The 17,104-nt window shown below is 35.1% G+C and overlaps 1 protein-coding gene across 2 annotated transcripts; it reads left to right on the top strand.

Annotated features, from left to right (window-relative positions):
- Positions 1-5,667: 5,667 nt before the first annotated feature.
- Positions 5,668-10,904, top strand: LOC115953542 (protein WHAT'S THIS FACTOR 9, mitochondrial). Of its 2 annotated transcripts, XM_031071263.1 has the most exons (3): positions 5,668-7,517; positions 8,556-8,758; positions 10,521-10,904. In XM_031071263.1, the coding sequence occupies exon 1, from the start codon at positions 6,178-6,180 to the stop codon at positions 7,459-7,461; it is 1,284 nt and encodes a 427-aa protein (XP_030927123.1). In that variant the 5' UTR covers positions 5,668-6,177; the 3' UTR covers positions 7,462-7,517; positions 8,556-8,758; positions 10,521-10,904. The 2 variants fall into 2 exon arrangements, with proteins under 2 accessions (XP_030927123.1, XP_030927122.1); XM_031071262.1 differs by having other exon boundaries at positions 5,668-8,758.
- Positions 10,905-17,104: the final 6,200 nt, after the last annotated feature.

Below are 17,104 nucleotides of genomic sequence, written 5' to 3' on the forward strand. Positions count from 1 at the left end.
TATTTTGAAGGGGATTCAGGTCAAATATGAATATGGGTGGATTTCAGTTAACTTAATTTGTAAAGTTTATGATGGTTGAATAAGAGACCTGAGATTCAATCTCCGCCCAAACCAAAAATCGATTGGTGTCTTAATCTGATAATAAAAATCTATTATCAGAAGCAGATGTTATAAGTAAAAATTCTCTAAAAAAAATAAAAAGTCAATATGAATATGGGATAAAGTGTTTTATTGGTTACTCTAGATTGTTTTCACATCCCATTATTTGCATTAATTAGGTTATACCCTAGTTAACCAAATCTAGCTTAGAGTTAGCCAAAGATCTTACCATCTGATCAAAGTAAATTGACCATCATTGAGGCGATGGTGAAATTCCCTTTAAAATGAATGCTTAGGGGCCACGATCAAATGCATGAGGAGCAAGATGTTGCAAGATCATCGAAAAGCTTGTATAAGAACTAAAATCAACTAAGCATGTAAAATGAGGAAATGAAATGCCTATTTCAAGGCTTCTTAGCTTATTGAAGAAATTTTGTCTCGTGTATATAAAGGGGCAGTTTGGTAATATTGTTCTAGTAATATTGTTTAAGTTTTTTGGAAATACGTGTGGATGAAAAAGTATTGTGAAAATACGTGTTATGTTGTTTAAACAACAAATACTGTTGTTTAAATACCCCTACCAAACACCCCTTATATTCTCAACAAGACTAGAATTGATTGTGGGAGAAGGGATGGGGGGTGGGGTGTCTTTCATTTAGTCAAATCATGTCCATTTCACAACAAAAAGGAGAACTTTTTTTTTTCCTCTCTCTCATGACTGGCCATATACACTCCAGTGTACAATTTTGAATTTACACTCTAGAGACAAGAAGAGATAGTTGTCATTTACATCACCCTTCATCTCCATTAGTCACATATTGTCCCATCCACAAAAAAAAAAAAAAAAAAAAAAGCTCTTATTTTTCCTCTCTTTGCTCTCTCAAGACCGACTGAAGCTTCATCACTCAGAGGGTCTGTTTGGGATTTGTTTATTCGGCTAAAACTAAAAACTTTTTACTGAAAATACAGTAGATAAAGGTAAAAGTTAGCTAAAATAGTACAGTGAGATCCATGAATGGTATCAAAAAGTGTAGTGGGGCCCATGAATAGTAGCAAAAATAAGCTGAATAGTAAAATAAGCAAACTTTTTAAATTGAAGCCAAACGCACCCTTAGGGTCTGTTTGGATACCGCTTATTTTGCTGAAAACTAAAAACATTGTAGTAAAATAATTTTTAAATATATGAATAGTGCCGTGAGACCCATTTTTAATGAAAGTTTTGTTGAAAAAAAAAGTTTGTGGGTCATGTGAACAGTGCATGGGACCCACTGAACAGTACATAATCACCTGAAAACTGACTTCTAAAAAAAAACGCCAAACGTGAGGGACCAAAAACACAATCCAAACGAGTACTTAGGGGTATTTGGATACCGCTTATTTTGTTGAAAACTGAAAACTGAAAACATTGTAGCAAGATAATTTTTTAATGTATAAATAGTATCGTGGGACCCATTTTTAATGAAAGTTTTGGTGAAAAAAAAGATTTGTGGGTCCTGTAAACAATGCACGGGACCCGTGAAAAGTTGAAACACACTTCTAAAAAAAAAAAAAAAAAAGAGAGAGAAAAGAGAAAATGCAAATAAGCTGTATCCAAACGGGTATTTATTATTATTATTATTTCTTTCATTCACTCAAAATGCTAGAAAAATCCTCTCATTCTTTCTTCATTTGGGGCTGATCCAAAACCTTATCCCAAGCCCCCTTTATCTCTTATTTTCTCATCTTGTTCCTCCTTCCAAGAACACAAAATACTAACCTTTTGCATTTCTAGATGCAAAATCGACAGCACGCTCCGCCGGCAAGGGCTTGGAGGACAGCTTCTTGGAAACGTGCAAACTCGGAGTGGTTTGTTTGCGGAACTCACCGATTCCCTTTCTCTTACCTCTGTTCCTCTCACCGATTCCTCTCAATCTCTCTCACCCTCTGAAGCCGCCACCACCGATCTTGCCCAGTCGCCGTCAATATCGCTCAGCCGCGCTCGATCTCGCTGATCTCACTCATGGTCTCACCTTCTCCAGCCACGGCCAATCTCACCCCGAGGCCGCCGTCGATCTCACCCTCTTCCCTTCTTTCTGTTCACCTTTCACTCTGCATCTCACTAGTTGTGGGTTTTTTTTTTTTTTTTTTTTTTGGGTTGATCTGATATTGGTGAGTAATTGTGGTGGTTGGTTTGCAGTAGAGGTGAGTTGTAGTGGTGGTGATGGTGGGTTCTGATATGATGGGTGAGCTGTGGGTGATGGTGGGCTGTGGGGGTGGTATGGGTTTTGTCTTTATTTTTTAAATTGTAGGTGGCAGGTGGTGGTTCAGTTGATCTGGGTGGTGGTGGCTGTCAGTGTTGTTGCGGCAGTGTATATTGATGGCTGGTGGTTGTGCCGTTGATGTTGTTGCTATTTGTTGATGATAATGGGAGGAGATAATATATTATTTTAATGTGTAGTAAATATTATTTTAATATATAAAATTGAATGATAAAACATCTGATAAATGAGATATTGTAAAATGATTTGGTAAAATAATAAAGTAGGTTTTTGGTATGTCCAAAATAACTTTTTTTTTTTTGAAACATCTGCTACAAATGCTCTAATGAGTGAAAAGGTTCAAGGATGCTCTCTAACCTAGCACCAAGAACCTTAAGTCACCCTACAATGAGAAGATTGATTAAACGAACCTCTTAAAAATATGTTGTTAAAAAGACATTAAAAAAAAAAAAAAGCCTTCCAATGTGACATCTTTTGAACACTCAATCAATGAATCCCTTTTCAAAAGAAGTTAAGATTGAATCTATATTTTTCTTCAAAAGAAGATGAACAAATTAAAAACCATAGATTTTCACTTTCAAAAATCTTTCTTTTATCAAAACTATGGAAACCATTTTTCTTATATTATTTAAACTTTAATCTTGGGAACTTTTTTTGTAAAAGGTATAACACCCTTTTTCCTAAAAATAAGTTATCAAAAATTGGTTTTAAATCATAAACTTTATTTTCTTAAGATGCATAAAAATCTTTTTTTTTTTTTTTTTTTTTTTTTTTTCTTATTGCTTTCTCAAAACCCTTCTTCGTTGATTTCTCTTTACATTTTATCATCAAAAACCCCCTTTTCTACTAACTATATAAAAAGAGCCAATGGCTCTCCATTTGGTTTATTCAACCTTTGCCTTTTGTAACAAGCCAAAAAGGTAAGTCCGGTGAGAAAGAAAAATTTTTAACATTAAAAAAATATTATGCACACAACATTTTCACAATAAATTTTAAGTAACAGATTATTATTTACTATTATTGGTGGGAAAAATAATTTTAGTGATGGGTTCAAATTAGAATCATTAATAAGTACTTACAATCGAAGATTTGTTGTAAAAATATAGTAGAAATATTATAGACGTAACACTTAGTATTTAATACTATTACCACAACTAAAAATAAAGGTATTCCAAAAAAAAAATGTACTACATCCACAACATTTTAATAACAAATCTTAAGTGATAAATTGTTATTCTAATTTAAATTTACCAATGAAATTATTTTTTTGCCATTTAATAACAACCCATAACAACCTACTACTTATAATTTATAATGAAAATGTTGTGGACATAACATTTCTCTTGTGAAAGTGTTAAGACATCTTGTTGTCATCACAATATTTCCACAATTGCTGAGTTGTCAATTCTTTACAAGTCAAAATAAAATATAACAAAATTATAAAGGTATTATGAAAATATTATGCCATTCTTTGTGTATCTAGAAATTTTTTTTCATCAGTTAATTTTTGTTAAGCCAAAATTCACTTGTGGGTACCTAAAGCATGCTTGGCAACGTCCTAGGCATTTAAACAACGTCCTTGGCCGTCCTCGGCATGCTTTGCAACGTCCTCGGCATGCTTGCAACTTCCTTGGTTGACCTCGGCATGCTTTGCAACCTAGACGTCCCACATCGAAGGAAAACCCCCCCACTTTCTGCCTTATAAGTTGTGAAGCAAAGGGAGTAGTGTACCACCAAACATCTCTGTGATCACAAGAGACTTGGTGGTACACTACTCCATTTGCTTCACAGCTTATAAGGCAGAAATTGGGGGGGGGGGCTGGGAAAAAAGGCCAAGAACCAGAGCCTCCCAGATCGCCTCAAGGAGAAAGAATTCTCGAGCGAACACGGCCTACTTCTGTACGAACAAGACGACTAACCCTCGTCCGGTGACCAAGGCCTAGCCTTTCATACCCACGCTCTATAAATGATATTGTTTGGGCCTTTTTACGTGCGAACCCAACACCATTTTGGGTCATTACAAATTGTGTCCTTACATCACTGTTTCACATATAGTTTTTTTAAGTTATTTTTTGTATTTTTTTTCTTTCTGCACTATTTTAAATGAAAACACATATTTTTACACACACACACACACCCAAAAACAAAAAACAAAAACAAAAACTTAGGATTAAAATATCTTTTATCCTTTATATCTGGGGTAATTCACAATGCTTCCTTAAACTATAAAATCAAGCAATTTCTCCCTTAATATTTTGGAAAAGAACAAATATGTCATATTGTTATTCTCTCAATTAAATTCTAATGAAAGTTTATGCTTCTTAAAATATTCAATTGTGTAATGTCTAAAATACTTTCACTAAATTTTAATATCCCAAAAATTTTCTTTATGTATTTGAGTTTTAGATGGTAGTAATTTTAGAAAGTTGGAATGGTAATGTAAGGTATTTTATTTCCTTGCCTCCTATTATCTTTTTCTTTCTTTCTTTTTTTCATTTTCTTGCCTAAAATGGGTGTTCATTAAAAACTAATTAAGTTAAAGATTGCACCTAGACTTATGTAGAATGATAAAGAAGAAAGTATGAATGACAAAATTTTCATTGTGTACGGTTGAAGGTATTTGGTGAAAAGTTTCAATTGTAGCATATAACATCTTTCATTGTGAAAATTTAAATATTGTGACAAGGATTTAGCAAAACTCAATTGCTTATTGTTGGAAGATGATGGTATTTGTTATCATTTTTAGAAATTTTTAATGAGTGGATATTACCTTTAGCAAATAGGTATCAAAATTCTTATACGGATAAGGATTTTGAGTGGAGTTGTAATGTGCCATTGTGTTAAAACCCATTTCCCTCTCCTTTATGTGTGTGTGTTTGTTTTTCAAAAAAAGAATGGATAATTGTCTCATATTACTTAAGAGAGTGTGTTGTGTGTAATATAACTTGCTCCACCCTCCCTTAAAAGTTACCATGGCTTTTGAGTAGAGTTGTGATGTGCCATGAGTTTTGAGTAGAGTTGTGGTGTGCTTTTGTGTTAGAACATTTTTCCTCTCTCTTGTGTGTGTTTATTTCTATAAAAAAAAAAAAAAATTTAATTTTGTAGGACATGCATTTTTATGTTTATTTTTTTCTTTTTTGAGGAAGAATATTTTTTTTGTATGTAATTTCATACTTTTTCAAATAAAATTTTTTTTCTTAATTTTTTCATTCAAACTGTTCCACTTGCAAGCCACACTGGTCATAAAATAAAAAATAAAAACCAAGAGAAACCATTTTAAAAGCTCTACCCCAAAAAGTTTTACATTATTTCAAAATAAACATTAAAAAAAAAAAAAAAAAAAAAACTCATATTTTCGAATCCACCCCATCAGATCACCATCATCAACGACCCATCTGACCAGAAGCAAAGGCTGAGCAATGATTCTGACGAGAAAGATTGCGAGTGAATTTTGCTGGGTTGTGTTGGGTGATTGTTGAATTTTGGTATTACATTCTCTCCTTTGTCTCTCCCGATCAGATTAGGTGGCAAAGTGACTTAGTTTTGGTTCCTCCTGCCGCCATTCTCTCTCCCTTTGTCTATTCTTTGGTTTGTGGTGATTTGTTTTTGCGGGGGAAATTTGTTTTTGCAGTGGTTTGTTGTTTGTTCGACGGTAGAGCTAAGAAATTTGGGTAAAAAAAATGAGTACAGTTTTAAATAGAGTAGAGAAATATATATTGAGTCTGACTAGAAGTATCTAATAATTAAAATAACTTTTGGGACTAAAATAACTAGTCCTCTGAGACATTTTCACAAACACCTACTCTACTCCTCCACAAGCATGGCCTTCAAACTCAAACACTCGTTTTTCTTCTCAATCCTAAAACCCCAGAAGCCCACCCTCTCTAACCTTCATCTACTGCAGCAATACCGAGGCATAGCCAAAGTCCGTCTCAAATGGGTCAAGAACCGAAGCCTCGATCACATAATCGATACCGAGACCGATCTCAAGGCCGCTTGTCTTCTCAAGGATGCTATAAAGCGCTCCCCAACTGGTTTCCTCACTACTAAGTCCTTTGCCGATTGGCAAAAGCTTCTGGGTCTCACTGTCCCAGTTCTACGCTTTCTACGCAGGTACCCAACTCTCTTTCATGAATTCCCTCACACTCGTTATGCCAGTTTGCCTTGCTTTAAGTTAACGGACACTGCATTGTTATTAGACTCACAAGAACAAAGTATACACAAAAACTGTGAGAGTGACACTGTGGAGAGGCTTTGTAAATTGCTTATGATGATGAAAACCAGTACTGTATCGTTGCAATCGTTGTATCCTTTGAGATATGATCTGGGTTTGCCCGATAGTTTTGATAAGATATTGGTTCCAAAGTATCCAGATCATTTTCGATTCGTTAAGGCCTCAAATGGGATTGTGTGCTTGCGACTCGCAGAATGGCGTGAGGAATTAGCCGTGTCAGCTTTAGAGAAGAGTAAGGAGAATAAGAAGTCGAGTGATGAGTATAGGCAATTCAAGAGTGGGAAAACTTCATTGGTGTTTTCGATGAGTTTTCCGAAGGGGTATGGGGGGCAGAAGAAGGTGAAGGCGTGGATGGAGGAGTTTCAGAAGTTACCATACATTTCGCCATATGAGGATTCTAGGAGGATTGATCCCAATAGTGAGCTTATGGAGAAACGGGTTGTTGGGGTTTTGCATGAGATTTTGAGCTTGACTATTCACAAAAAGACTAAAAGGAACTACTTAAGAAGCTTGAGAGAGGAACTGAATCTTCCGCATAAGTTTACTCGGTTATTTACTAGGTATCCAGGGATTTTCTACCTGTCGTTGAAGTGTAAGACGACTACTGTGGCTCTCAGAGAAGGATATCGTCGAGGAAAACTTGTGGACCCTCATCCCATTGCTCGTCTCAGAGAGAAGTTTTATCATGTTATGAGAACAGGGCTTCTTTACCGTGGTAAAGGTGTTAACTTGCTATCTCAGCAAGGCATTTTACTTAATGATATGGAAGATGAGACAGGACAAGAGACTTCCGATGGGGAAGAGGTTGAATCAGGTGATGAATGCTCAGAGGAAATTTCAGATGTAGAGGAAGGATCTGATGAAGAGTAATGTTTGTATGATAGAATTGAGGTTTAATTAAATAGCAAACATCATTGCAGCCCAAGGTAAGAAATTCTACTCATAGTAATGAATTTAGATCATTCTTCTTACTTTAAGAATCAGGATAACTATGATCTAAAAGGTTGATTCATCAAGTTTATATTGTTGGTGGATAGATTTGTTGATTGATGCATACTGTTTGATTCAAATTTAAAGGGGCAAAATTTAACATTTGTCCAACAAATGCTTGTTATGCCTATACATTATAAGCTGTTATCAATACTTACATGTAAAAAGGTATAACATTTATGTTCAAAAACTTTAAATGCCAATGAGCTATTGGTCACAATTAAGAAACTCATCTATTGGTTGAAATGAAGTTTACAATCACTGTTTTTCTTATATTGGTAAGATAAACACTCACCCAGTCACCCAGTGGATGTTGATTTTTGAACCCACGAGCTTAACCTCCACCCTGATCTTATAAGAGGAGGGTGTGCAATTTGAGCTCCCATTGACTAGAATCACTGTTAGTGTTAAGTGAAATGAAGATATTTTTTTATGATTGTAAGTGTCAATTTTATATTTCCTGTTAGTTGGAATAGATTTAGTGGAAGAATCTCTTGTTAATCTTTGGTGTTGAAGTTCCTGTATTCACTATTTGATGTAAAACCATAGAAAAAGTAAATAAGTAACATTGACGTACATAAGCCAGCTAGTTCAAAAGTTGAGGACCAAATATGAAATTTAACCAAATAAAATTGATGCACATAAAGCTGTACATGTTATATATTACAACAAATTCAGAAAATTAATCAATGAATCACTCACCTGTTGTTAGAAATCAAGAGAAGACAATAGGTTACTTGTAATGGTAAGTGAATTCTGATATGGACAAATGAGTTATCCTACATATTCTGATTCGCATCAGAAAGAAGCATCTTGAGATTGATCACTTTTGTAGCAATGCATGCAACTAGAGCTTTTATATTCAAAGCAAAGCATGCTTTAAATTTACCAGGTTGTTTGAGTTCATTAGATTCTGAAAATTAGGATGTTAACCACTATAGAACACCTTCTGACATATATTGTTCCCTCTATAGGTATTTCCAACTCTCAACTACTTTTGTATTATCAAGTTCGGTTGTACTGGTAATTTGAATGAATGTGGATTGCTTATAATGTTGATTAATACCTAGCTACTGTGACTTGCAATTTTTTGGTTTTGAGAGAAAGAACAAGAAGCTTGGTTGCCATTTACAGTAGAGAAGCTGGCTTCCATTGGAGTGCAAGCGATCAATATGTGGTATGCTTCTATGGAAAAGGTTTTTTTTTTTCTTTTTTTCTTTTTGATAATTGATGAAAGATTTTATTGGAAACAAAACTGGCCCAAGTACACTGGAGATGCACTATGGAAAAAGGTTTCTAAGGGTGTACTATATTTCTTAAGAAAGATTACCTGAAAATTAAGTGGTACCTAGGATAACTATACCTTCGTTGCCTTGGTGTGAACATTTTTATTACATTGTATGCCTACCTTTTTTGAAAAGATTTCCACTTGTTTTGGTAGACTGAGTCGGAAATGTTAGAGCCAATGTTCCTTTTAGAGGGTAGATCTAAATAATTCCTTCAATAAGACTTGCAGCTATAATTCGTTCAATATTCACTGTTGTCTTCTTTTTTTGATAACATAAGAAATTTTATTGTTAAAAACCAACCAAGTACACTGGAAGTGTACTAGAGTGGCACAAATCAAGAGCCCAAATTACAATAAATCAATAAGATCGGAGAGAGAGAAACAAGAATATAAAGGCAAAACTACACTCCAATCAAGGAGAGTGCGGAAAAAGAAAGATCTAATGTCAAGAATAGATCGTTCACAATCCTCAAAGCATCTAGCATTCTGCTCCCGCCATAAGCACCAAAACAAACAATGCGGCACAAACCTCCATAAATTTATATTTTGATGCCTACCAAACTTGCCCTACCAAAAAGCCAGCAACTCACTAACTTTATATGGCATAACTCAATGAATACCAAACAAACAATAAACTATGGACCACAACTCATAAGCTTTAGGACATTGAAGGAGAAGGTGATCCTCTGATTTCCCGCACCTTTTACACATAAAGCACCACTCTATCACTGCAATATGCCTCTGCCAAAGATTATCCGTAGTTATGATCTGACCTAGGTACCACTCTTATCCATAGTTAAGATCAATATTCACTGTTGTCATGGAGAGTTTGATAACATTTCATTGTTCTTTCTTTTTCTTACGGTTCATTTGTTTTGGAAGATAACATTCCTGGAAAATGTTTTCCACATTTTCTAATGTTTGGTAAAAATCTTGGCCAATAGATAACATTTTCTTGAGTCAACAAAAAACAACCCAAAAAAATTCAGAAATTTTCTTCCATTTTTTAGAAGCGGAATATGTTTTCTGCCATTCTCTTGTGCTTGCACTCCCTCCATAGCCATCAATGCCACTACCACCACCACCATTGCTCTCCACCACCATTGCCACCACTACCTACCACACTACCTTCACCCAACCATCTCTGCTATCGCCACCTTCACTGCACCACTAACACATCAAGCCCGTCACTACCACCACTACACCACTTCTGACACCTTTGCCATCGCCACACCATCTCTGCCACCACAATGCATACATGAAATATTAATGATTTTCCATGAGGCCCAATTGAAATAAAATGCCTTTGAGATAATTTTCAAAGTCACAACCAAACAAAGGAAAACAATTTAATTTTCTAGGTAAATCTTTCAAATATTTTTTCCACTGAAACAAGCATAGGCAAATCTTTTTAATCGGTAAATGGCTGGTGTTTTTATGTGAGATATATTCTGTGTCGGCTAGAGAGAGAGAGGGAGACTGAAAATTCATAGAAGATTTTGTCCTTTTTGATGCTAACTTTGATGAGTTCCTGATATTTAAAAAAAATGTCCCAGACTTCCAAACTGAAGACTTTTACTTGTGACTGTGAGTAGACTAAATGGATACTCTTCTTTTGGCTCTTAAGAGTGTTTGGCTTGTTTTGTCTCAGGAAGTCTCATGAGGTTCAAAAAGCATGTGAAGTTAATTTATGTGGAGATGATTTTACAAGGGTGTGGAAAACTTCAATCTGGGGAAATATCAAAAAATATTTGAGGGAATGTGATGCAGTAACCAATGCACCAAGGAATAATTGATAGAAGAGCATTGTATCATATAAGCAACTGGATTATTACACTGGGAAGAAACATGGCCCCGGTTTGGATAGATCATCACCATATGACAGTATATAAGCGTCCCCTGTTTTGGTAACAATCTCAACTATGGTTTGAACAAAGAAATGATCACACAAATTTTGCTGCATAACTTTAGAACAGTTTGATTTGTGAAGTTTGCTTTCTTTGTAAGAAAGTTATGATCATCTTGTGTACTTCATTTGTCCAAATTTACTTTGAATATGCGGTGACTACTAGGCGGATATCTTGTGTTTCATCAGACCCGTTTTCTTTAAACCTTTGTAAATAACTAGATTCCAGAATGAGAAATTCCAATTTTAAAGTGAGTAGACAGATTTTTTTGCCACTTACAATGGGACGAATTGAGACCATCTCTCCTGAAGCCCCAGGTGGAAATCAAAGGATAGAGGAGATGTGAACCTTTCCAACACTATAACTCAAAAGGGTCCATCTAGCTATATTGTGGGTGACAAAGTTGGCTTCCATAAAAGTATGAACGGCAGTCCAATCAATTAAGGAATTCAAAATGGTTCTAGCCTTAGTGATAAAATTTACAATAGACCAATGAGGGGTAGTAGCTAAGGTTTGTAGTGGTGACCACTTTAGAGAGTTTCCTTCACAAATTAACAACTTCATACCTGATTCTACTGCCTTTTCACTTTTCAGTTGCAAGATAAGCAGCCTTAGCTTCCAGCCTTCCGCTATTAACGGTTCTTGATCTTCTAATATCTCTGCCCAACACAAAAATGACTTCTCACTTACGGTTCCTCCCAATTGTTGCAATGCAAACTTTTTCTTCGCTAATGACTACATCAAAGTTTACTTTCACAAATGGGGGTAAGGAGATCCTAGACTGCACTGAGAGTCCTCCTTAAGATGATCATGCTATATTTTACTAAATTGATTAATTCAACACTAAGGATCTACCACTTCCCTTTTTTATTTTCCTCAAGATACGGTTTCTTATCATTCATATTATGTCAAAAAAATATAGTTGTGAATAATATGAATTTTCCTCTTCTTTGTGTTGATTCTCAACTTTTCTTTTGATTGAATCACAAATCTCCGGTTTAATAATGAAGTTGAATATCTTTTCAAAGAATCTGATGGGCCTGGGGAGTTACTCCAAATGATATTTGCTAATGGATAATAGGCTTATTTGGATAAGCTGTTTTAAAATGTGCATTTTAAAATTTTGAAATTTGTGTTTTCAAAACTTGTGTTTTGAAAACACTATTTAAAAAACCACAAATAAAGTGTTTGATAAAAATATGAAAATATATGTTTTCTATTTTTTAAGCCACATTAGAAGTTTGGATAAACTGTTTCAAAAATAGCTTCTTTTTTTTTGTATAAATTCCAAAAAATGACTTAATTATTTTGTTAAGGTTATCTTGTCATTTTCCATGTAATTAGTGTTTGTATTATTATTGAAAATATGTAATTAAGCTTAACAATTGCACTAATAATAATAACAATAATGATGTTGTCGTTGTTGAAATTCATGGAGAGAAGTTTATCAAATTTAAAATAATAAAAAACTCACCAAGATAAAGATATTAAAATGATTAGGAAAATAACTATATTAAAATGTTCATTACTAACAATATCAATACTAGACAATCCATTATATTATAAATAAAAAAAGTTCTTATTCAAAACATTAAAAACCAAAATAAAAATAATGAAAATATTGTTTACAACCCAGAAATGAACCGAGCTATCTTGGCACGAACAATTTCATCTCCTCATCTTGTATATTCTCAATGTTTGTATGCCTGCTACTACTTTCTCTGCTACTATTGCTTCTTGGTTTGTCCAAGTCATGCTCATCCTCCCTCTCATATTTTCTAATAAAATTATGCAAAATACAAGTAGCAACTATAATGTTTCTTTACTCCTTAATGTCACAAGATGACATTTGCTTCAAAAATTTCTAATTATTCTTCCACACTCCAAAAGTTCGTTCAATCACAATTCTAAGTGATGAGTGAACATAGTTAAACTTCTCTTCTAGGTGATTCCCTATCTTCAAGGGTTTCTTCCTCAGCCTCACAAAGGATGCATTTTTGTTTTCTTCTATGTTGATCCTTTTCCTAATTTCTAGTAAGGCTTGCACGTGCAAGGCACGTGCTGCCCCTTGAGTGAGAAAATTTAATATAGATTTTGTTTTTTTGAAGTAGTATCAAACTATGTATTTAAATTTAGAATAGTTAATTAACATATGACTATCTTTTTAGTATGATAATTTCTTAGGAGAAGGTATTTGGTACCAAATGATACCATGTCAGTGGTATTAAAATCCAATAAATGTGAGACATGTCAGCAAAAAATAACTAACCCATTAACAATTGAAAGACGTGTTAGTGGGTAGTTATTTTTACACACGTCTCTCATTTATTAGATTTTGATACGGATGATGTGGTATCATTTGATATAAAATACTTCTTTCATTTCTTAGAACCTATCTACTAAAGACGGTATCTACTCCAAAAAAAAAAAAAAAAAAAAAAAACTACTAAGAATGATAACAAATGACGTTATCTTCTAACAATTAACAACTAAGCTTCGATAAAAAAAAAATTGTCACAATATTTAAATTTTCGCAATAAATGATGACATATGCTACAACTGAAACTCTTCATCAAATTAAATACCTACAACCATTTGCAATGAATATTTTGTTATTCATACTTCCTTCTTTATCATTTTATTTTATGAGCCTAACTACGATACGTAGCTTACTTAATTTTTAATGAACACCTTTTAAAAAAGAGAATAAATAAATAAAAATAACAAAATAACAAAAGACATATGACATTAAAATTTCTATTAGATAAAATTATGAATCTAGAAGATTTAAACCACTAATAAATTAGTGTTCTCTGAGTAATAAATAGAATACCATACATCACCATTTTTACTTTCTAAGTATGACTAACACATAAAACTCAAAATACACGAAGAAAATTTTTGAGACATTAAAATTTAGTGAGGCATTTTAGATATTGCACAATGAAATATTCTAGGAATAATAAGATTTTGTTAGGGTTTAACTAAGAAAGTAACAACATGGACTGTATACTTGTCTACAAAATATAAAGGAGGAAATTATTCAATTTTAAAGTTGGAGATGAAACTACCCCAAACATAAAAGGGGAAATTACTTTTTTCCATAATTATTTTTTGTTGGTAAAACTATGTGTTTTTTACTTTAAACAATGTGTTTGAAAAAAAAAAAAGTCAATCCAAGAAAACTGTTCTTAAAACTATGAATTTTGGTTCAACAAATTGGCTAAACAAGAAAAAAAAAAAAAAAAGTCAGGAACACAATAAATGCCACGATATTTTTTCAATACCTTTATTTTAGCTATGGCGGGCCCTGGTATGATATTTTATAATTTTATTTTAGAGTAATACTACATCCACAATATTTTCACAACAAATTTTAGATGGTAAATTGTTATTGGTTTTTAATTGGGACAACCACTTTAGACTATGCATTAAAAAAAAAAAAAAAAAATTGTGCATGAAACATTGAATTTTTGCTCACCAAATTTGACTAAACCAAAAAAGAAGTCTAGAAACATAACAAAATGTCACAATATTTTTAGAACACTTTTATTTTCAACAGTGGTAAGTTTCGGTCTAATATATTATTATTTATTTTATAAAAATGCTATCTCCATAATATTTTTATAAAAAATTCTAATTAACAAGTTGTTACTGATTTTAAAATGGACCCACGACTGATATCACTTTTTTATCCATCAATAGTAGCTTACCTATGATTTGTTGTGAAATTAATGTGAAAATGTTGTTGTAGGGTCACGATTCGTGGCGGACCGTAACGGTGTCGGGTTCGCACGTAAAACGGCCCTAACAATATCATTTGTAGAGCGTGGGTTTGAAAGGCTAGGCCTTGATCGATAGGCGATGGGTTTTTCATGGCGTTCATACAAGGTTAAACGATCGTCACCCCTAGAGTAATTCTCATGGAGGTGGGCTGGGAGGCTCTCGTTTTTGGCCATTTTTCCCAGCCCCTTCCCAAAGTTACTTAGTTTTCCTTTTATACTCGCCTGTGTCCATTATCCTTCATCCACGTGTAGGGTCAATCTTTCCAAAACTGATACTTGTCCCATCAGTCCATCCCCCAAAGTCGTTGGGGGTGGTTGTAAGAGCCAAAGAATGCGGCCCTGTCGGGTTCAGAACATTAAATGACAATAACAGCAGCTTTCCCTGGATATTTTAGATCTTTCTTCCATGTTCCAGTCCTATACCGTTTTTACCCTTCCCTTTGGGGGTACTGTGGGTCTGCCGAGGACTGAACTACCCTCGGCGGTACCCAAAGGCTATTCGTTGAGCTTGGGCCATAATCCTCCTCGGCTTGGGCCTTTGGACTCTCCCTGGGTAGATGGGTCTGGCCCATAAATCATTTGCGCCCCACATTAGCCCCTCAAAACCCGGCTGTCCAACCCCTGGGCTGGACAGGGGGGTTTTGGTGACGCCAAACTTCTTCCTACGGCCCAATCCATTTGGCCTATTAAACATGCTGGCGACTCCTCATATGCCCAAGAGGTGCACCGGTCTACGAAACAGTTTTTAATTTCGCGCTTGAGGCGTTCTTATCGCTTGAGGTATCCAAAACGCGCTTTGAATGATCACTATTTACGAGACTACTTTAATTCGACGGTTTATTTTGATGGGGTGGAGAAACGGAACCGGCATGTTTGTGTTGACAGATCCCTTTGGAGATCTGAACCTATTAAATGCCTCCCGCTCCCCCCTCTGTATAAGAAGGAAGAGAGGAGGTTATTGTTTTTATCAAGAATCCCTTTTCATCTCCCTGAGTCTCTGAAATACTTAGCCTCCCTTAGGATTCGGTTTACCCACTGGTTTATACACTTAATCGTAAAACACTTTACCGTAACAACAAGGGATGCAAAAGCCCCACCCCTCCCAAAAACGCCACGTTCCGATAAAGCTCATCATGGCTCGATCGGGACAGGGATGGCGAAGACTCAAAATCAACTTCATCCTTCTTTCAGTCAAAATCCGAAGTAAGGACTCGTCACGTCAAACTTTCGACGTGACTGAGTCGAGAACACCCAAGATCATTACCATCTGGCTCCTCACGAGCGTACCTAATATGGCACCGGCGTGTTAGGAGTCAGGGTTGAGACAGGGGCTAAGTGCTTCTGTTTCTCCCTCTTTTGCTCCCTGGTGCCCTCCCCCGCCCTCTCCTTATAGTCTTCCCAGCACCAGTTCCGACCTGGTGCTTTCTCTTCTCCCTCTTTTGCTCATTTTCTTTCTTTTCATTTCTTCTCTCCTCTTCTCCTCCTTCTTTACTCATGTCCTCCATCTTCTTTATTCATCCCCTCCATCTTCGTCATTGATTTCTTCCTTACTATTTCCTTCTTCTTTATTCATTTTCTTTTTTTAAAGTGAGTCCCTCTCTTAGTATGAGCAGCAATGAGGCGGAGATTGGAGAAATTTTGAAGACGAGTTTAAAAGACGCTTGACAGTTTACTTTTCTGTACTACAGATGTAATGGTTGCTTAGGCAGTTCACATTTTGTATAGGCTCGTTTGAGCCCCTTTTTGTATGTTGTAGCAATTTTTCATATTAATAAAGATTGTTGTCTACCTTATTTCGCATATTATGTCTTTACGTTTTCATAAATTTGCAAGCACTGCTCGGCACAATGATATAGCATCTAAATCAATGACGACTAAAACCAAAATACTTGATAATAAATAGATATCGCCATAACTTTGATAGAAGTGCTTAGCACAATAAGGCCGACCCGTAAAAAATAGTACTTAGCCGGAACTAGCCGAGGAGAGAACCGAGGACTTGATGCCGTGTGAGAAATAACCATCCGAGGACATACCACCTGCCAAATGAATAGCCCTCGTATATGACTGAATGCTGGGGCGTTCTCCCTCTTTTGCTCCTTTTCTTTCTTTTCATTTCTTCTCTCCTCTTCTCCTCCTTCTTTACTCATGTCCTCCATCTTCTTTATTCATCCCCTCCATCTTCGTCATTGATTTCTTCCTTACTATTTCCTTCTTCTTTATTCATTTTCTTTTTTTAAAGTGAGTCCCTCTCTTAGTATGAGCAGCAATGAGGCGGAGATTGGAGAAATTTTGAAGACGAGTTTAAAAGACGCTTGACAGTTTACTTTTCTGTACTACAGATGTAATGGTTGTTTAGGCAGTTCACATTTTGTATAGGCTCGTTTGAGCCCCTTTTTGTATGTTGTAGCAATTTTTCATATTAATAAAGATTGTTGTCTACCTCATTCCGCATATTATGTCTTTACGTTTTCATAAATTTGCAAGCACTGCTCGGCACAATGATATAGCATTTAAATCAATGACGACTAAAACCAAAATAC

This window comes from Quercus lobata, chromosome 7, assembly GCF_001633185.2.
Source record: "Quercus lobata isolate SW786 chromosome 7, ValleyOak3.0 Primary Assembly, whole genome shotgun sequence".
Lineage (NCBI taxonomy): Eukaryota > Viridiplantae > Streptophyta > Magnoliopsida > Fagales > Fagaceae > Quercus > Quercus lobata.

Excerpts from the sequence above, each read along its gene's own strand:
- LOC115953542 (XM_031071262.1), top strand. The coding sequence starts at position 6,178 with ATGGCCTTCAAACTCAAACACTCGTTTTTCTTCTCAATCCTAAAACCC.